Source organism: Xyrauchen texanus, chromosome 23 (genome assembly GCF_025860055.1).
Source record: "Xyrauchen texanus isolate HMW12.3.18 chromosome 23, RBS_HiC_50CHRs, whole genome shotgun sequence".
NCBI lineage: Eukaryota > Metazoa > Chordata > Actinopteri > Cypriniformes > Catostomidae > Xyrauchen > Xyrauchen texanus.
Window position 1 is genome coordinate 40,559,475 of NC_068298.1, and position 21,720 is coordinate 40,581,194.

The window sequence follows — 21,720 nt, forward strand, 5'->3', positions numbered from 1 at the left end:
CTCAATTCTACAAACAATACCCCATAATGACAACGTGAAAGAAGTTTGTTTGAAATCTTTGCAAAAAAAAAAAAACATAAGTATTCACAGCCTTTGCTCAATACTTTGTTGAAGCACCTTTGTCACCAATTACAGCCTCAAGTCTTTTGAGTATGACGCTACAAGCTTGACACACCTATTTTTGGGTAGTTTCTCCCATTCTTCTTTGCAGGACCTCTCAAGCTCCATCAGGTTGAATGAGGAGCATCAGCGCACAGCCATTTTCAGATCTCTCCAGAGATGTTCAATCGGGTTCAAGTCTGGGCTCTGGCTGGGCCACTCAAGGACATTCATAGAGTTGTCCCGTAGCCACAGCATGATGCTGCCACCACCATGCTTCACTGCAGGGATGGTATTGGCCAGGTGATGAGTGGTGCCTGGTTTCCTCCAGACATGACGCTTGCCATTCAGGCCAAAGAGTTCAATATTTGTTTCATCAGACCAGAGAATTTTGTTTCTAATGGTCTGACAGTCCTTCAGGTGCCTTTTGGCAAACTCCAGGTGGGCTGTCATGAGCCTTTTACTGAGGAGTGGCTCCCGTCTGGCCACTCTACCATACAGGCCTGATTGGTGGAGTGCTGCAGAGATGGTTGTTCTTCTGGAAAGTTCTCCTCTCTCCACAGAGAAAAGCTGGAGCTCTGTCGGAGTGACCATTGGGTTCTTGGTCACCTCCCTGACTAAGGACCTTCTCCCACGATCGCTCAGTTTGGCCGGGCAGCCAGCTCTTGAAAGAGTCCTGGTGGTTCCAAACTTCTTCCATTTACGGATGATGGAGGCCACTGTGCTCATTGGGACCGTCCCCAGATCTGTGGCTCAATCCATGGCTTGGTTTGTGCTCTGACATGCACTTTTAACTGTGGGACCTTATATAGACAGGTGTGTGTCTTTCCAAATCATGTCCAATCAACTGCATTTACCACAGGTGTACTCCAATCAAGTTGTAGAAACATCTCAAGGATGATCAGTGGAAACGTATCGGTTACCTAACGTAACCTCGGTTCTGTCTAGATGAGGGAACGAGTATTGCGTAAGCTAGCTTACGCTACAGGAAAGATTCATCTTTTCTGAGATATTGAAGCCAAAAAATTATCCTTAATTTTGTATCCACTATCAACGCAGTGCGGCAGCTGCAGACCTTGAGCGGGCTAGCTAGCGAGCTCATTGGTTGCTCTGCGGCAACTGCTGCAGCCTATAGACGAGCTTGGGCTAACTCGCATCCAATGAGAGGCGTCCGCGCGCTCACTGCATCAAAGCCCGCCAAAAAGGGCGTGACTAGAGTGCATATAAGCGGAGTTCGTAGGCTGGAACCCTGGTTTTCATTGACTGAAGCGAAAAGTCGCCGTGGCGCTGAAGCACGGCCGGCTACGCAATACTCGTTCCCTCATCTAGAGAGAACCGAGGTTACGTTAGGTAACTGATACGTTCTCTTCACGAGAGGTTCTCTCGTATTGCGTAAGCTAGCTTACGCTACGGGAACCCATTGTCAACGCCGTCGCGCCAAGCATCCACTGTATGAGCCCCAGGGAATTAAGGGGAACCCGGGGAGCCCTTATGAGTGTGGAAATAAGATTTGGCCGGCAAGAATGCGGGTCAGTGTTTGTGTAATATATAAGCACATAGTGGGAAGGGAACGACAGAGTGGCGGTGCCGGTCTGTGTGGAATGTGTCCCATCAGTGCAGCTCACCAGGGGAGCTGTAGCGTATTAAACCGCTAGTAGTTTTACCTGCAGAGCGGGCACTTCCATATTGTAAAATCTGACAAATGTGGAGGGGGAAGTCCATCCTGCTGCCACACATATGTCGTGAATGGGAATCCCGCTGGACCATGCCCACGAGGATGCCATGCCTCTAGTGGAGTGAGCCCTAATGCCCAACGGGCATGGCAGGTCTTTTGACGCGTATGCAGCAGCAATAGCGTCCACTATCCAGCTAGATAGTGTCTGTTTCGAGGCGGCGAGACCTTTGGTGCGCCCTCCGAACGAAACGAAAAGCTGCTCAGAGTGTCTGAAAGCGGCGGAGCGCGCGGTATACAATCTCAGTGCTCTGACTGGGCAAAGGAGATTGGCGTCGCGTTCACTATCGGATGCTGGTAGCGCCGATAGGGAAATTACCTGTGCTCTGAAAGGAGTACCGATCACCTTGGGAACATAGCAGTGTCTAGGTTTTAAAATGACCTTGGAGTCACTTGGTCCAAACTCAAGACACGCAGCGCTGACAGACAGCGCGTGAAGGTCTCCCACACGTTTGACTGATGACAGGGCAGTCAGAAAAACGGTTTTGAGTGAAAGGTATTTCAAATCCACGGATTGAAGTGGTTCGAAAGGGGGGGCTTTCATAGTTTCGAGAACTATAGAAAGATCCCAGATAGGAACCGATGGGGCGCTGGGGTTCATCCTTCTAGCTCCCCCAAGGAAGCGGATGACCAGCTCGTTTTTTCCCCATGACTGGCCGTGCAGGGGTTCAGCGAACGCCGCAACGGCTGCCACATACACTTTGAGCGTGGATGGGGATCTGCCCTTATACAGCAGCTCTTGTAGAAATACGAGCAGCGACGACACCCCACATGTCCGCGGGTCCAGGTCTCTGTCGGTGCACCATTTTGAGAACACAGACCATTTTGACGCATAGAGTCTTCTTGTGGAAGGGGCTCTGGCATGTATAATGGTATTTATTACTCCTTCTGGCAGAGCGACGGGTAGTCGTTGATCACCCACGCATGCAGCGCCCCGGCGCTCTGGGTGGGGATGCCAGATTGTGCCGCGAGCTTGAGAGAGGACATCTGCTCTCACTGGGATGGGCCACGGCGCTGTCAGTGACAGCTGCGTAAGCTCCGGGAACCATGTCTGATTCTCCCAACGCGGGGCTATGAGGAGCACCGAGTGACACGTTTCCCTGATCCTCTGCATTACCTGTGGCAATAGCGAGACGGGAGGCGTAAGCGGCGCCTGGGCCAGTCCTGGGCCAGCGGCGTCCTCGCTTCGAGAAAAATATCGGGCAGTGAGAGTTCTCTTCTGACGCAAAGAGGTCTATCTCTGCTCTGCCGAATAGGTGCCATAACGTCTGGACTGTTTGAGCGTGCAGGGACCATTCCCCTGGGGGAATATTGTCTCTGGACAGTCTGTCCGGGCCGTCGTTCAGGTGGCCTGGCACATGCGTCGCCCTCAGCGAGCGCAGGTGGCACTGGGACCAACTCAGTATGCGTTCCGTCAGATGGAAAAGGTTCCTGGATCTGACACCGCCCTGACGGTTTAGGTAGGATACCACAGATCTGTTGTCCGAACGGACCAGGACGTGGTGACCCTGAATGACCGGGAGAAAGCGCACGAGCGCGTACTCGACCGCTATCATTTCCAGACAATTTATGTGAAGGATTTATATTTTCGGCGAGATACAGCTCCCATTGTCACTCCTCGCTGATACCACTCGGCCACTGTCCAAGGCTGCAGAGCTGAAATACAGGTCTGAGTCACCTTGATGGGCTGGCGGCCTGTGGCCCAAGCCTGGCGAGACGCGCGGGTGCTTAGCCAATGCTGAAGCGGGCGCATGTGCAGTAAACCCAGCTGAAGTACTGCTGTGGCTGAGGCCATGTAACCTAGCACTCTCTGGAATTTCTTCAGAGGTGTGAGGCTGTTCATCTGAAAAGATGCGGCTAGTCGCTGAACACGGCGCGTGCACTGTGTAGATAAGCGAGCCGTCATTGCCACGGAGTCTAGTTCTATCCCAAGGAAGGAAATTGTCTGACTGGGCTGTAGTGAGCTCTTGGTCCAATTGACTGCAAGACCCAAACTGTTCAGATGGCTGAGGAGAACTGCTCTGTGAGACAGAAGCTCCATATGTGACTGAGCCATAATCAGCCAGTCGTCCAAATAGTTCAGAATTTGCAAACCCTGACTCCGCAGGGGTGTGAGCGCCGCATCCATGCACTTCGTGAAAGTACGGGGTGCTAAGGACAGGCCGAACGGAAGGACGGTGTATTGATAAACCTGGCCGTCGAAGGCAAATCTCAAGAATGGCCTGTGACGGGATTTATCTGAATCTGAAAGTATGCATCTTTCAGATCGAGAGAAATAAACCAGTCCCCTGGCGCACATGCGCGAGGAGTTTCCTGATTGTAAGCATTTTGAACGGTCTTTTGCAAGCACCTTGTTCAAAACCCTGAGATCTAATATGGGTCTGAGGCCGCCGTCTTTCTTGGGAACAAGAAAATAACGGCTGTAAAGCCCCGACTCGCTCAGAGAGGGTGGCACTTTCTCTATGGCCCTTTTGCACAGAAGGCTTGCTATTTCTGAACGAAGCATGCACGCTGCTTCCGTGTTCACAGTGGTTTCGAGCCAGCTCTGAAGCGAGGAGGGCGGCGATCGAACTGTAGCAAATAGCCCTGTTGTATTGTGCTTAACACCCACTTGGATATCCCTGGAATAGCTTCCCACGCTTTGAAGCGGAACACTAGAGGGTGAATGGCCAATTCGCTCTGATTGCCGCACACAGAGCTGAACAAAATGTGTGAGCGTTTAGTGTGTTTATGCATGATTGCTCGCAGACAGCATGAACAGGCTGTTTTGTGAGTGACTTCCGATTGGAATGAATGGGGAAAGAGTCACATCTGTTACGTGATCGCTAAGCATAGTCATGGGCACGGGACTTACACACAGAGGAATGTTTGCTGGCCGTGTAACAGAGCGGGCAGAGAATGGGCGCCGCGACGTATTCGCGTGGCGCATTTATTGACTCTAGCGCTCGAGCGGTTCGTAACCGCTTTATGTGAGCGTGCTCTGGTGGGGACACGAGACATGCAGTGCTTGTGTGCAGAAGTGAACACTGGATTGTGGGCACGTTTTCTACACATAGGGCTGGTCGTGTGACAGAGCGGCCAGAGAATGGGCGCGCGCACGCATTTGTGGGCGCCTTCATTGACTCTGACGCTCGAGAGCAGGCAGAGAGCGCAGATGATGTGTCGGTCTCCGGTGCTGAGAGGAGCGCGGCATGAGCCGCAGGAAGTGCGAGGCATCTTTAAAAAGAGGCTCGATACTATTTTGTGAAGTTCGCTGAGGAACTTAGCTTGCTCTAAAAAAGGATACGTCGCCGGATGGCGTAGCTTGCAGGATGGCTGAAGGTGGCGAAGACGGCCGGCTTCTTCGAGCGCTGTCCACGCTTGCTAGATGCCCCTCGAACAGCGACGTGGCTTCCAGTTCAGAGATGCGAAGAGCTTTGCTGAAGAGATGAAAATCAGGGTTCCAGCCTACGAACTACGCTTATATGCACTCTAGTCACGCCCTTTTTGGCGGGCTTTGATGCAGTGAGCGCGCGGACGCCTCTCATTGGATGCGAGTTCGCCCAAGCTCGTCTATAGGCTGCAGCAGTTGCCGCAGAGCAACCAATGAGCTCGCTAGCTAGCCCGCTCAAGGTCTGCAGCTGCCGCACTGCGTTGACAATGGATACAAAATTAAGGATAATTTTTTGGCTTCAATATCTCAGAAAAGATGAATCTTTCCCGTAGCGTAAGCTAGCATACGCAATACGAGAGAAACTCTCGTAAGAGAACAGGATGCACCTGAACTCAATTTTGAGTGTCATGGCAAAGGCTGTGAATACTTATGTACATGTGATTTATTAATTTTTATTTGCAAAGATTTCAAACAAACTTCTTTCACGTTGTCATTATGGGGTATTGTTTGTAGAATGTTGAGGAAAATAATGAATTTAATCAATTTCCGGATGCACTGCATGCAGGTGATCAAAACATCAGATCGAGATGAAAAAAGGGGAAAGAAATATACTGCTGACATCTGTCTGTGTGGATGCAGCACTATATAAAAGGCAAACGTTTTTAAACTAAAGTATGAATCCAAATAATTTTTGTGGTATTCGACATTATGCCACAAATGCTGTTGATAGAGTTCAGGACTGACCTCTGCAGTGTTGATGATGGCTCTCCATGTGCCCAGATTCTCACACCAGCAGTCTGTTCGTGATATATGTAGCTCCAGGTCACTGTGCTCCTTCTCCATTGCTCCGATTTCCTCCTTCAGCAATGACACAATCTACAATAGACACTGCTATGAGCTATGATGTATAATTTTTGAAACAAACATGGTTGTCCAAAGAGGAAAAATTAGAAATCTAATAAAAAAAATCTTAAAACCCAGGTATCAATCCATAGAAATGTAATCTTTGTGTCCAAATATTTTTTATAGCATTTTCTACAAAAAATAAATAAATTAAAATACAATAAATACATTAAAATGATTTAATAACTTTAAAAATTGTCATGTGGTGTAACCAACTAAACGCTATTGAAGTACTTTCTGTGCACCTTGAACACAGGAGAGTGTACACAAGGCATAGTTCACCCAAAAATGAAAATTCTCTCATCATTTACTCACCCTAATGCCATCCCATTCTGTGCAACCCAAATGAAGATTTTTAGATGAATATCTCGGCTCTGTAAATCCATACAATGCAAGTGAATGGTGACCAAAATCTTGAAGCTCAAAAATTACATATAGCCATCATAACAGTAATTATTCATAAAAGCAGTTATAGTGGTTTAATCCATGTGTTCTGAAGTGATATGATAGGTGTGGGTGAGAAACAGATGAATATTTAGTCGTTTTTACTATCTACACATTCACTTTTATATTCAGTCACCTAATGGTTGAGGCTGGTCAAAGGTGGAGAATGATAGTTTTTGAACCTTCAAAGTTCTGGTCACCATTCACTTGCATTGTATGGACCTACAGAGCTGAAATATTCTTCTAAATATCTTCATTTGTGTTCTGCAAATGAAAGTCAGTCATACACATCTGGAATGGGATGAGGGTGAGTAAATGATGAGAGAATTGTAATTTTTGGGTGAACAATCACTTTAATAATAATAATAATAATTAAAGAAAACTCAAACATAAGAATTTCAGCTTTTAATGAGATTTAGATTATTATTATTATTTATCTGTCTCTGGACAGTAACATTAAATAAAAATGTTTTAATTTAAAACCCAGAAAAAAAATATATCAAAATGACTTTGAACTTTTGAACCTAACCCTAACCAAAAACAAAAACACAGTAGAGTTGTATTCAATTGTTTTGATTGAATTGCATTTTTAATGGTGCAATGACAAGAGCTTGATCGTGCATGTTTAGACTGCGGTTGGCAGCAATCAAGTACTGAATTGAGTTGGTACTATTGTTACTGTAGTAAGACTAGTATCATTACATGTTTTTATTTGAGGATTGACTTGATACCAAAGGAATTTTTGATATCCCTTCTACAAAGAATCTTATAGGTATCAGCTACTATTTGGAAACGTTTGGCAACACTTTACAATGAGGCTCCATTCGTTAACATTAGTTCATGCATTAGGTATCATGAACAAACAATGAACAATATTTGTTTTTCTTCACAGAATTTATTAATCTTTGTTAATGTAAGTTAATAAAAATACAAGTGCTCATTGTTAGTTCATGTTAACTTGTTGGCTAATGTTAACAAATGAAACCTTATGTAAAGTGTAGCACATTTGGACTATAATCCTGGCTATCAAACCAAACACACACACACACACACAAACACACACACACACACACACACACACACACACAGAGTACCTTTTTATCAGGTCGGGGAGCGTTCTGAATGGAGCCCAGGGCTTGCCGTTTGTACTCCAGTCTCTCGTAGAGTTGGTGTAGTTTAGTGGTGGCGTAACTGGCCTGTTCATTGATGCCTCTGCTGCCTTCATCGAGAGCGACTTCACTTCCCTCCATCACCTGACCCTAGACACACAGATACACAGTGAATATTCAGAACTGAAGGTCACAGAATCTTATGATCTGAACTACTGAAGAACCTGGGCTCTGAAGTTTGTTTGGAATGACATACTAAAATGATCTTTGTGCATGAGGTGCAGACTTTCTGTATGTACATCGGCGGGATACAACAGAACATGAAGTAGGAGTGGGCGATATGACCAAAATCTTATATTGAGATAACAATGGTGCGTATGGTTTAGTGATAATCACAGTAACAGGTTTAAATCCTGTAAATGCATGAGAGAAAAGACAGACAGAGGGAGTATGTTGATGTCCTGTTAAACTCACAGTGTCATCTTTCTCCTCACTGCTGGACTGTGAGCTGCTCCTCTGCTCCTCTCGCTTCATGAGCCGCTCGTACAGGTCGCTCACCAGAAACGAAGGGTAATATCGCTCCTTCATGGTCTCGTAAACATCTCCCTGAATCCTGTGGAACACGTCTGTGCCCTTGTTCCCCACCAGAGTCTGCTGGATCTCTTTATAAAGAGCTTTCTCCACAGTGATCTCCCTGCTCTCCACAAAGAAGTTCTGGTAGATCTCACCCACCAGCTGTGGCACCTCATTCTGCAGGGAAACAATTCATACCCACATTTGACCAGTTTTAACCAGTTTTGCTTGCCTGGAAACTCCACTGGCTTTGATTGTTAGTAACTGTGCCATATCATACCACAATTTTGTAGCATACCGTTTCCCTGAAGTCCACTTATAATGTCATTCAAGGTTTTATCATTTTGCTTTCACTACCATTTTCCACCCTCTCTCTGTGACACTTGGAATTAACAGGCTGCTTTTGCCATTGTACCTTTAAAGCTTTTATATGTAAATGATCCCTAATTTAATTGGCTAGTTCTCATGGCGTAGTTCATACTGTTGTTCACAACAGTACACTCACGACCACTTTATTAGGTACACCTGTACATCTACTTATTCATGCAATTATCTAATCAGCCAATCATGTGGCAGCAGTGTAATGCATACAATAATGCAGATATGGATCAGGAGCTTCAGTTAATGTTCACATCAACCATCAAAATGGTGAGAAAATATGATCTCAGTGAATTAGACCGTGGCATGATTGTTGGTGCCAGATTGGCTGGTTTGAGTATTTCTGGAACTGCTGATCTCCTGGGATTTTCACATTTTTTATTCTAGTGTATAGAGAATGGTTAAAAATGAGGCTCACAAAAATTGGATAGTAGATGATTGGAAAAACATCACCTGGTCAGACGAATCTTGATTTCTGCTGCGACATGCAGATGGTAGGGTTAGAATTTGGCGTGAACAATATGAATCCATGGATCCATTCTGCCTTGTTCCAATGGTTCAAGCTGGAGGTGGTGGTGTAATGTTGTGGGGAATGTTATCTTGGCACACATTAGGCACCTTAATGCCAATTGAGCATTGCTTAAATGCCTATTGTCTAAATCTGAGTATTGTTGCTGACCATGTGCATCCCTTTATGACCACATATGGAAGAAGTACCCATCTTCTGATGGCTACCGGTACTTCCTACAGGATGCCACCAAGCACACACCATCTCAAACTGCTTCCAGGAACATGACAATTAGTTCAGTGTACTCCAATCGCCTCCACTGTCACCAGATCTCAATCCAATACAGCACCTTTGGGATCTGGTGGAAAGGGACATTCACAGCATGAATGTGCAGCAAACAATTCTGCGGCAACTGCGTGATGCTGTCATGTCAGCGTGGAGCAGAATCTCTAAGGAATGTTTCCAGAGCCTTGTTGAATTCATGCCACGAAGAATTCAGGCCGTTCTGGAGGCAAAGGGGGGTCCTACCCAGTATTAGAGAGGTGTACTTAATAAAGTGGTCACTGAGTGTATACACGTGTGAAGTCATACGTTAATTAGTTCATGGTTGTGACAAAAACTCTCAAACATGGCACATAGTGAACCAACTAAAATTAATATGTACAGTGTGTATATATATATATATATATATGAAACTATGTGTGCGTGTGTGTGTGTGTGTGAGTGTGAGGGAGAGAGAGAGAGATATGAAGCATATGCTATCAGCTGTTGATGATGCTGTAGTGTTAGTCAGCTTTCTGAAGATAATGTCATTTTAGTGAAATGCATCCTATTTTCTCAATGGTAAAATAGCAGTTCAAGCGTGGATATTCCTCCCTATTACACGGTAGCTGGTGCGCAAGAGTCTTTCACTATAGAAATCACAATCTCCTCTGCCATTTTATTCTCTCCAATGTGGAAAGTCTGGTAAGAGTTAAGTGCCTTGAGTTCTGTAATTAATCAGTCTGTTGTGTCTCTCAGCTGTGATGAGCCTTAATGCTGGCATTTTTAGTTTAAAGCCATTTAAAGCTATTTCCTAGCTTTAGTAGTAGTAATACGATCGATCACGTAGTGCTGATGAATGAAAACACTGGGTGAAGCTAACTCACTTCACGTCACCAACTGGCTCATATTACACACAAAAATGGTCTTTTGCTGCCACCTACTGGCTAAAATATGTAATGCACATAATTAAATGTAAAGAGACATATCTCTAAACACATCTACACTGCTTTTACACTTTCGTTTAGAATGGCACAAACACAAGAGTGATACACACAGTGAAGCATCCGAGTGGTGATATGATGTTAATTTCAATTGTTTTGCAATGCACAGTGTGTGAGTATTTATATATAATTTGCATGAAAGAAAACTGCCTTTTTTAGTATGATATGTATGACTTACTTTCTTCTGCAGAACACAAGAATATCCTAGTTCTGTTGGTCCATAAAATGCAAGTGAATGGTGAGCAACATTTTGAATCTCCAAAAAAAACACTCAAAGGAAGCCTAAAAGTAATCCATACAACTCCAGTGTTTAAATCCATGTCTTCATGAGTAATATGATAGGTGAGGGTAAAAAAACAAAAACAATATTCAAGTCCTTTTTTTAAATAAATTTGCAATTTCACTTTCACTTCTTTTGTTTTTTGCCAATTCACATTCTTCATGTATATCGCCACCTACTGGTCCTGATGGTCAAAGTGGAGAGTTATAGTAAGAAAAAAAAAAAATTAAGAAAAAAAGGACCCGTTTCTCACCAACACCTATCATAACACTTCTGAAGATATGGATTTCACTACTTGGTCGTATGGATTACTTTTATGCTGCTTTTATATGCTTTTGAGCTTTTGTGAACTATTCCTTTATTAGTCTGAAGATCAACACTATCTGTCACTCTAATGTTCTTCCAGCAGCAATGCTACACTGTGCCTGCAATGATTTAATGGTCTTGAAAAGGTCTTCAATGCTCAGCATTTGAAAAAGATTTTAGACAGTTTCAAGTTTAGAACCGACTAGCAACATATGGATAATCTTAGGCACTGGTTTGATTTTACACAGAACAGATGTAAACCATTAATAAGGGACAAAAACAACATTTAAACAGACAAGTTGCACATAAATGAACAAAACGTGCCTCCTTGAATATTTAGAAGCCAATAAAATTTTGAAGTACTAATTTCTCCATGAAAAGCCACGTTTATAAACTACAACATTCCAGACTCAACAGAAAAAGTCATCTTTGTTTATGCCTTCTAAAATCCTCCAGAACCACAAAGAAAAAAAAGATTAAATCAGTTCCGACTCACTGATCTGTCTGCTACACAGCACTACTGATAATTGCTAATTTTGCAAAGCTGTACTTAAAGGGCCAGTCCGTTCGTCACATAAAGCTATTGTATGTCTTCAGAAGTCTTGAAATACAGCACGTGTCGTATGAACTACTTATTTGGGCAAAGACGTTTGAAAACCCCGTCTTAACTCAGCGCAAAGTTTAAACTTAGTTCCTGCATTTGCAGTTTTAAGATTCCACAAACAGGTGGGAATTAAGTTCATTTCCAAACTTATAAAATATAGTTGAACATGAAATGATGTCCCTGACAATCAGCGTTGTAGCCATCTTAAACGAAACAATAAATTATGAGATTTGTGCTAAACTACTGTATCTATAGGTCATGGTTTATTTTTCAATTATTATTATTATGCTTAAATTTACAGTTGTATTCATAATATAAAAGGTGTGTCACTGTCATAGAAATATGCCCGACAATCATCAAGGACACAGTTAATGCACAAAAGAAAGTAAATGTATTTATTTTGTGCATTTTTATTTTCTCATTTACACTACCAACTTCTTATGAGTGTGCTGTATTTGTTTATATCGCCGGTGCTTGACAGGTAATGGACTATATAATAGGACAAGTATGGTGCAATAACCGGAGAAGAACCTCAGAATTCAACTGCATTTGATCCAGCCCGTTTGCGTGTTGTGCGGGCGATTTCACCAAACCCATTTGCACCTAGACTAGCTCATGCTTGCATGAAAATACCAAAACTTCATGGCCATGCCCACTGACTTTGCACTTATGACTTATGGCATAGCACTGCACTTAACGCTAGTGCTATTAAAATAGGGCCCACTATTTTCATATTTGGGTGAACTATTCCTTTAATATTGCTTTTGCAAAGCATTTTAGATTTGTATGCATTTAAAAATAAAAATAAAAAAACATTGAACAACTTTGTTTAGGTCCTTTTTGTTAAATTGCTTGTACTTTTCTTAATGTGTTAAATATAGAAAAGTTAAAGAAACATCTTTCATTATTCTTTAAAATGCCAAAAAAACATTTGCCAACAATACTGATAAACAATCAGATAATAGAAATACAGGTAAATCTCTGTTCAGACTTGACAGTGACAGCAGATCTCAAATGATGTCAAGCTGGTGTGTTGAAGTGTGTGTTTGACCTTGTTGGCGCTCTTGAGCACCTCCACCAGCTCCCAGAAGCTGATCAGGGCTCTCTTATCCACACGCTCCATGTAGACACGGAAATGCTCCCGGTACACGGAGTTCGTCATGATCTCCTCAAACTGAAGGATCTGTGAGACACAAATTAAGCACACTGCATTATTATAACAAATATTTTAGATTGCAAAAAACACTACACTTCAGAGAAGTTCATCTTGAAAAAGCTGCGTCATTAACCAGTCCCACTGCTGTCAGAGGATGAGTTTGTTCCACATCTTTTGAAGTAAACAGGTTTCTGAACTTTATATCTGCACGATAATAACCGAGAGATATAATCGTGTTGTTGAACTCTAAACACAGAGGGTTCTGTGTTGTAAGAATGCATGCTGAGCTGGAGATATGGGCTGTTTGTGTTCACTGTGCTTCATGTCAGGGCACTGCTCTTCACCAGGCCTATTACAGTTCGGCCTGTGGAAACATTCAGAGACAAGCTTGACTGTGTGGAGCAGAACAGCCTAGAGCTACTGTGCCAACAACAGCCCGTCATACGACCAACTGCAGGGTGAGCAGGACCCTACCTATTATTACACATTTCTAAATGTCATCATGGCAGACCGGTAAATGTCCAAAGTCCATGCCCTATTTGGACAAATATGTTCAGGCCGAAATGATAATGTTTTATTTGACCACTTCAGCTCTGCTGCCTCCTGCATTTTTCACAGCCAAATGTAAAAGCTCGTCTTACACACATACAGTGGACTAATTGCAAAATATTGGTCTCATTTTATAGAAAAACCTTAAACTAATAATAATAAAAAAGACTCTGTTAATATTGTATAGGTTTACGATCTGCTTATATACATTTTTCATCCTGTGATTCAGGCTCTGTTTGCTCCATGTCCATGCTAAAAGAGTGGCAGCAAATAATACAGAAAATATTTTTTCCTCTATTGTATATTCCTCCTTCACAATATACAGATCTGAAATGGAGGTGGTGCTCTGATGCAGCTGATCCCTCACCATAAACTCATCCATAGACGTTCAGTACATTTTGTGATCACACATACCAAATCAATATATTATAGATTCCACCCCCCCCTTTTCTCCCCAATTTGGAATGGCCAATTCCCAATGTGCTCCAAGTCTTCGTGGTGGCCTGAATCTGGGTGACGGAGGATGAATCTCAGTTGCCTCCGTGTCGAAGACCGTTAATCCGCGCATCTTATCACGTGGCTTGTTGAGCACGTTTTCGCGGAGACATAGTGCGTGTGGAGGCTTCACGCTATTCTCTGCGCCGTCCACGCACAACTCGAGAGCAAGAACAACATTATAGTGACCACGAAGGTTACCCCATGTGACTCTACCCTCCCTAGCAACCAGGCCAATTTGGTTGCTTAAGAGACCTGGCTGGAGTCACTCAGCATGCCCTGGATTTGAACTTGCGACTCCAGGGGTGGTAGTCAGCGTCTTTACTCGCTGAGCTACCCAGGCCCCCTTATCCACGGTTTTATTGAATATCTCGTCCTCTGAGTGGACTAAAAGTTTAATCTAGGTGTTGTTGGAAAGCTGAGATTCTCAGCACTATTTTATCATCAGTAGTGGACTACATATTTTGCCGATGATTTGTTTATCATGCTTTTTCTGCTGGACCGCATATTTTGTTCTATACATCTGATACATAACATTGGATTATTTACCCAAGAAATCTTACAGACAAGTAGAAAATGGCTCATTTTTGAAGAAAACAGCATCCGGTAAGACAGATATAGAGTTTGTAGCTACTAGAGGCTTACAGTGTTAGGAACAGGCATGTTTGTCTTAAGCTCTATTCAGACAGGATAAGTTTTATGTAATAAATACAAGAGCTTCTCAGTCATTTTAATCCAGTGTGAATCGTTCATTCAGTAATTTCTCCAGAATTTTACGTTGTGCACGCTACGGATACAAATGACAGTAATGTTTTACCTAATAGATAATGGCCTGTAAAAATAATGTGAATTGAAATGTTGATAAAAAGCCCGTAAATCTGCACTTTCCAGCCCTTTAAATATTGTGGACTGTGGATAAGTAGATGTTGGTCAAGAGAAGATGCCAGAAAATGTAAGACGCTCTTCAGATAATGCTGGATGTTGAGTTTGAAGTGATGCAGGTTTTGCCTCAAGGAGTCCCACGTTTTGGAAAATACATTCCGGAGGGACACTTAAAATTAAGTTAAAGGATTGTCTATATTTTAATTCAAGAGTGTAATGTAGGATAAGGTTCATTAATGTCACAAATTCTGTTGAATTTAGCCCGATATTCCAATCAATTTCTTATAATCAATCCCATATACAGCCATGGCCAAAAGTATTGGCAGTGACATCAATTTTGTTTTTTTGCAAAGTTTTCTGCTTCAGTTGTTGTGATGTTGATTCACATTGTTTCTAGATTATTGTGCAGAGTGATCAGATGCATTTTAAATAATTTCAAAAACTCGGCCAAAAAAAAAAAATTAACTCAACTTTCACTGTTTTTTGGCCCTGGCAATAAAAATGACCAGCTCATATCAGCAGCACCTGGGAAAGTGTGAATGAGTACTAGTCAGGTGAAATCACTCTATCATTCTGATTGGATTATAAGAGCAGAATGATTACTATAAAAGGAGGGAAGAAGTGCCTCCAATCAGGTGTTCTTATTAGCAATGGTTACCTCTAAAGAAAGATGTGCAGCCATCATCGCTTTGCATCAAAATGGTCTCACATGCAAGGAAATTGCTGCAAAGAATATTGCACCCGAAAGAACCATTTACCGGATCATCAAGAACTTCAAGGAGAGAGGTTCAACTGCAGTGAAGAAGGCTTCAGGACGTCCCAGAGTGTTCAGCAAGTGCCAGGACTGTCGCCTCCTGAGGAGTCAGCTACAGAATCTTGTCACCACCAGTGCACGCACAGTGAGGCGAAGACTTTTGGACAATGGCCTGGTGTCAAGAAGGGCATCAAAGAAGCCACTTCTCTCCAAGAATAACATCAAGGACAGACTGAAATTCTGCAGGAAGTACAAGGATTGGACAGCAGAAGACTGGTGCAAAGATATTTTCTCTGATGAAGCCCCCTTCTGACTGTTTGGGACATCTGGAAAATCGATAGTCCGGAAAAGAAATGGTAAACGGTACCATGAGTCCTGTGTCGGTACCATGAGTCCTGTGCCTGAGGTTGCTTTTCATCCAAGGGAGTGGGCTCTCACACAATTCTGCCCAAAAACACTGCTATGAATAAATAATGGTATCAAAACATCCTGGAAGAGCAACTTATCCCAATGACCAAGGAGCAATTTGGTGATGATCCGTGCATTTGCCAGCATGATGGAGCACCATGTCACAAGGTAGGAGTGATAATGAAGTGGCTCGGATATCATTACATTGAAATTTTGGATCCATGGCCAGGCAACTCCCCGGATCTTAATCCCATAGAGCACCTGTGGTCAAGGCGAGTGGGCAAGCAGAAGCCCACAAATTGTGATCAACTCCGAGCACTAATATGGCAAGAATGGATCTCCATCAGTCAGGATTTGGCCCAGAAGCTGATATCCAGCATGACAGAGGGAATTGCAGAGGTTATGAAGAACAAGAGTCAACACTGTAAATATTGACTCTTTGCATATATTAAATGTTTTTGCCAATAAAAGCCTTTAAATCTCATGAAATGCTTCTCACTGTTTTCCAGTATACCATAGAAACATGTGAAAAAATATTTCCAAATACTGAAGCAGAAAACTTTGCAAAACACACTGCCAATTCTTTTGGTCACGGCTGTAGAGTAAAACCCTTTTTGATCAAGTTTAAAAAAGAATCTGCATAATTAATCGGCACAGTATTCATTTCAGTTATGTGTGACAGCAGTGTGTAAAAGCAGTAGTAAATTCCATCTTGGTGATTTTACAGACATCGCTTATCCTGTGTGAATCAGCAGTAAACATTACAGACACCAACAGTAGATACTTTAAAGACATAGGTCCAGAAAACGAATCCTGTTCGAATAGGTTTTTAGTTGTCTTACATATTTTCATGTGTAACAATTTCTTAATTGCAATATGTCTCATCTGTGATCACATTTTTAAAGATATGGCCAGACATGCATCCACCAACAATGTCGACAGCAGTGGTAATGCCCACTAGAGACTTCAGAGTACAGAGACTACAAACTTCAAGCGATAAAGTCACTGCATGTGTTTTTCTTGGGTACAGTAAATCTAGTCTTTCTTTCATCCTGAAAGTATTCACAGCGCTTTGTGTTATGTTACAGCATTATTCCAAAATGGATTAAATTCATTATTTTTCTCAAAATTCTACAAACAATACCCCATAATGACAACGTGAAAGAAGTTTGTTTGAAATCTTTGCAAATGTATTAAAAATAAAAAACAAATCTATTTTGGAATAAGGCTGTAACATAACAAAATGTGGAAAAAGTGAAGCGCTATGAATGCACTGTACATTAAGAGTTGGATTGGTTTTATCTACATGTAAGAATCTGCACTTTACTTTCAGAGCTTTCAAATATTAATGTGAATGTAATTTCTTCTTGTACCCGTTGGCTCTGAGGACCGTCTACCTCGTCCGGGGCTCCATCCTCTTGCTGCTCATAGTTCGGTCCCCCAGGAGCCGGATCCGTTTCTCACACCGTTTCTTTGCCACCGTGAGCTGGTTAATGTAACGCTTCATGTTTCTGGCACGTAACAGATCGGCCTTCAGTGCGGCGGCCTCTTTCCCTTTACTGTCTGCAGAGATAGAGAGAGATAAAGTTCAACCGGTGATATATATACTGAAGGGTGAGGGTCAAAAATCCCTTGTCTCTTCAGATATATCAATACATATATATATCCTTTTATATCAATATCTATCTATATTCTGTAGCTTGACTTCTTTAATAAAATGATGAATTAACTATATGCATGATCACATAATCAATTCTATTTTCTTATGCATAACTGAAATATACTTTGAATCTTATGTGTGTTGGAATGTTAACTAGTGTCTTTTAAGGAACATTCCAGAGTCTTTCTCTCTGTCCTGCCCGTAGTCTGAAGGTCCTTTGGGGATAAGCTTAGCTGTGATGAGAGGGGGCAGGGAGAATGTTAAACATATGTTCTGTGTTTGATCGTTACTTTTCTATGATTAAGTATATGGTTTAAAGTCCTATGCAATACTACCTGAATAGTAGAAGTGTGATTTTCTATTATTATTTCTTTAGGGAAGAAATGTATATTATTTCAACCCTCTCCTCTGCCCGAGGAGTGAATATTTTATCTCTCTGTTTTGGTTTAAATGGCCTGATAATGTGTGCTCTAGCTGTCTTGTGCCCAGAGAAGGACTGTCGTTCGTCAGTGTTTTGTGTGTGCGTTTGACCTTCTACCTAGGTTTTGAATCAGGGATGCACACCAGGCTGACTCGAAGACGCCCCGCGACCATCTGCGAGGTCACTTCAGACGTAAATCTCGGGCGCGGACGACAAGTGCGCTGATTAATGTTGATAGGCCATTTAACTATCTATATGTTGTGACTTTATGTTCTTTTAGCCAATCAGGAGTAAAATAATGGAATGTACGTCCTTGCAAATGGTATAATTGATGTAAGATTTTGTGTAAGGTACGAGTTAGCTTTCGATCTCCTCGTGAGACTTTGTCGTTGGCTCTACCAATTTCACTGCAAACTATTCTTCAGTAAATTTTGACTCTTTAATTGAATTTCTCGACTCCTGGTTTTCTTTCTCCATATCTGGTCCGGGTCACAACTGTTATACCCCTAACAGTTTGGTGGAGGATGCCGACGAGGCAAGTGAAGAGTAATTTAATTATATTATTGAGAGTATAAGAAGTCGCTGAGAGAGCTGTTAAGGGTTAAAACAGCAAACATCGCAAGTGAAACGTGCTCTGTGGGGTGCCCAGGTGGGCATTGGTGTAGCACCACCCCGGCAGAGTGCGTCCCTGGACGGGAGGTCCAGTGGCACCGTAAACCTGCTCAATCTCTTCCACCTCAGATAGGGGTACCCCGAGCTTAGTGAATCAGGCAGTTAGGGATTCAGATATTAGTTATAAAATAAAATAAAATACAATAGGGATTGTTTTGCCAGGGATGCATCAGGAGCGGTCCCAAGTAAATAAATAAATTGTGACCCGAATTGGTATGGATCAGTATATGTGACCAGGATGTTTGTGAAGAATACTTTGTGGTGAAATTGGTAGAAATCCAGTATTGTTGCTGCTATAGTTCATTTATCTGCGTAAAATATTTGCTGCTAAAATCTTTTTGGTAGTGATTATCAACTGTGACCAAGAAAAATGTCTGATAAAGGGAATTTTCTAAGTAGTTCTGACCAAAACGAGGAGGGCACACGCTGTAAACAGCTCTGCTCTGACGTGCTCAAATCAAAGAAATGTGCACAGCTCATTAAGAAAATGGTCAGTCAGGGGTTTGATTCTGATTGGAAAGTCATGCAGCAGATTGACTGGCTGCAGAACAAAAAAGACGCTGATAGGGCCAAATATCTATCCGTGTTTGCCTATTCATGGATTTGTAAACTGGGTGGTATACCGTTAAACCATGAAAAGGCAATTCCAAATATGATGGACGGATGGTCTAGTTTGATTGCCCAGCGTGATAGAGTGGCAAAAATTATTGGGCAGGAAGTTGGCTGTGATCTGCGTAGTTTGAGTAAGGGTTTCGAGGCTGTTTGTGAAAAAGCAGAAAATGCTGTGAAAGATGAGACAGTTCTCCGTCCTCCCTTGGCCCCCACCTCCTCTTTTCAGACTGCACAGGCAGCGGCTGCTTTCAGCGCTGGTGAGCAGACTGATAATCAGAACGATGGGCCATATGCTGAGGCACGCAGATTGTTGAATGTGGCTGTTTCGCGCCCCCCACCTTATAACATTTCAGAGATTCCTGCCATGCACACAAAGCAGATTAAGCAGAAACCGGGGGTCGGAAATCTTAACTTGTCCCCCAGAGAAATGTCTAAACCCATTGAGACGGCATTCGCCGCCCCAATCCGACATCAGGATTGGGGAGGATTGAATGCTGAGATGGGGGCTGGCTGTGAGGATGGTCAATGGGTCAGGCTCACGGCTGCTGAGAAAAACAGTTTGCTTGCAGGGTTGGAACCTTTTAAGTTGTATAACCCAAACAAAATTCTATGGGACAGGCTAGAAGCCGTTGCTAGGCAACAGAATCTGGGGATGGCAGATATACAGTCTTTGGTTGAAGGTTTGGTTCCCACCAGCAAATTAAGGGCGGTTCAGGTTGCTCCTTTCCACCCCAGAGTCCCCACAGATTGGCCTGAGTTTTGTGAAGCTTACTCAGATTACAAAATACGCGTGAAAGATATTTTGGGTCGGGGGTCTTTTCCCTGGACCAGTGTAACACAGATTAAACAGAGGGCTGGCGAAAACCCCTTAGAATACATTGAGCGCTTTCGCATAGCATATGAAACGTACTGTGCTGCAAACAACAATATAGAAGATCTTGATTCTGCCATAGTGATAGAATCCGCTACAGGCGGATTGAATAAACAATACCGAGACATGTTGTTGAACAGTGCCATTGACATTAGATATTGGGAGGATTTGCTTCGTTGGTGCTCTGTAAGCTGGAGCCGTTTGCAAACACGTGATGATGAGGTTAATGTGGGTAAAGTATCTGCTGTGTCAGTTGAAGTAGAAATGAGTCCCCGCAATAACATAATCTGTTATAATTGTGATGAGAGAGGTCATACCTCTAGAGATTGTACCAAGCCTGTCGCTAGATGCAGAAATTGTAACAGAGAGGGCCACATTGCTAGACATTGTCGAAGTGGTAAACAAAAAAAAAATAAAATAAAAAAATAATAAAAAAAATAAATAAATAAAAAAAAAATCACAGAAATGAGAAAAAGTAAGGTCCTAAAAATGATGTTTCTGTCAACAGTGATGCTCCGAAGCTTAACTCTCTGACTACAGCTGAGCTCAAAAAGCTGAGGCAGCTGATAGGGGACGAATAGGGGTCAGCGGCCTCCGGTTCATGTAATTATGCAGACACCCGCCCATTCATACATGCGTTGTTAGGAGGCCGGCAATGCCTTATTTTGATTGACATGGGCGCGACTGTATCAATTACAGATCTCGATCTTGAGATCACTTCTGAAACTTTGTATATAGAAGGTCTAAATGGCACAAATGTATATCATAAATCTGTTCCTGTCCCTCTAACCATTTCTAACTCTGAAAATGTATAGTGGACTGAATTTTGGGTAGGGAGAAACACTGTAGGGACTCTAATCGGTGTTGACATTCTGAAAGAACTCGAAGCTGATGTTTTGCTTTCTCAAGATAAGCTAGTGCTTGGCTGCAATGAAACAATTTGCTTATCTCAGAGTGGCCCCCACCATGAGCAGAGATGTGCAGTGGCTGAACCTGCTAGGTTAACTGAAACTCGCCCTGAGTAGAAGTTTATAATTTCCAAATTTCCTGATGTATGGGCAAAAGATAAATATGATTGTGGTTTAGCACAGATTCAGCCACTGAACATCCCAGGTCCTTTGCATGAAGCCAAAAGACAAAATCTTTTGAAAAATGAAGCTCGACAGGGGGCTGACATGGTTATTGATGAACTATGCAAACGGGGAATTGTGATTCCCTGCTCCTCTCCCACTAACTCTCCCATGTGGCCTGTCAAAAAGCCGGATGGGAGCTGGCGTTTGACTATTGATTACACTTCTCTGAATTCAGTGTCTGAAAAAATGCACCCTCTGGTGGCCAACCCCACAACTATCCTACATGAGATAGGATCTGAACATTGTCTTTTTACTGCTTTAGACATTTCTAACGGTTTTTGGACTTGTCCCCTAGCCAAGGAGGACCAAGGCAGATTTGCTTTCACCAGCAGGGGTCGCCAATGGACATGGAGTCGTTTACCACAAGGTTTCTGCAACTCACCCACACTGTTTCATCAGGTACTAGCATCCTTCATCGATCCGGTAAGATGTCCTACAATATGTGGATGACATTTTAATTGCTAGTCCAACCAAGTTCAAACATTTGATTGCTGTACAGACTGTTTTGAATGCCCTCCAAAACGGGGGATTCA

General features: G+C 42.8%; 1 protein-coding gene across 1 annotated transcript in view; it reads right to left on the reverse strand.

Moving 5' to 3' along the window:
• Positions 1 to 21,720, reverse strand: part of snx25 (sorting nexin 25) — a 107,426-nt gene that overhangs the window by 20,672 nt on the left and 65,034 nt on the right. Inside the window, 6 exon segments of the mRNA XM_052089067.1 lie at positions 5,949 to 6,080; positions 7,646 to 7,810; positions 8,135 to 8,410; positions 12,626 to 12,757; positions 17,192 to 17,262; positions 17,265 to 17,381. Coding sequence (XP_051945027.1) covers positions 5,949 to 6,080; positions 7,646 to 7,810; positions 8,135 to 8,410; positions 12,626 to 12,757; positions 17,192 to 17,262; positions 17,265 to 17,381 — 893 coding nt within the window.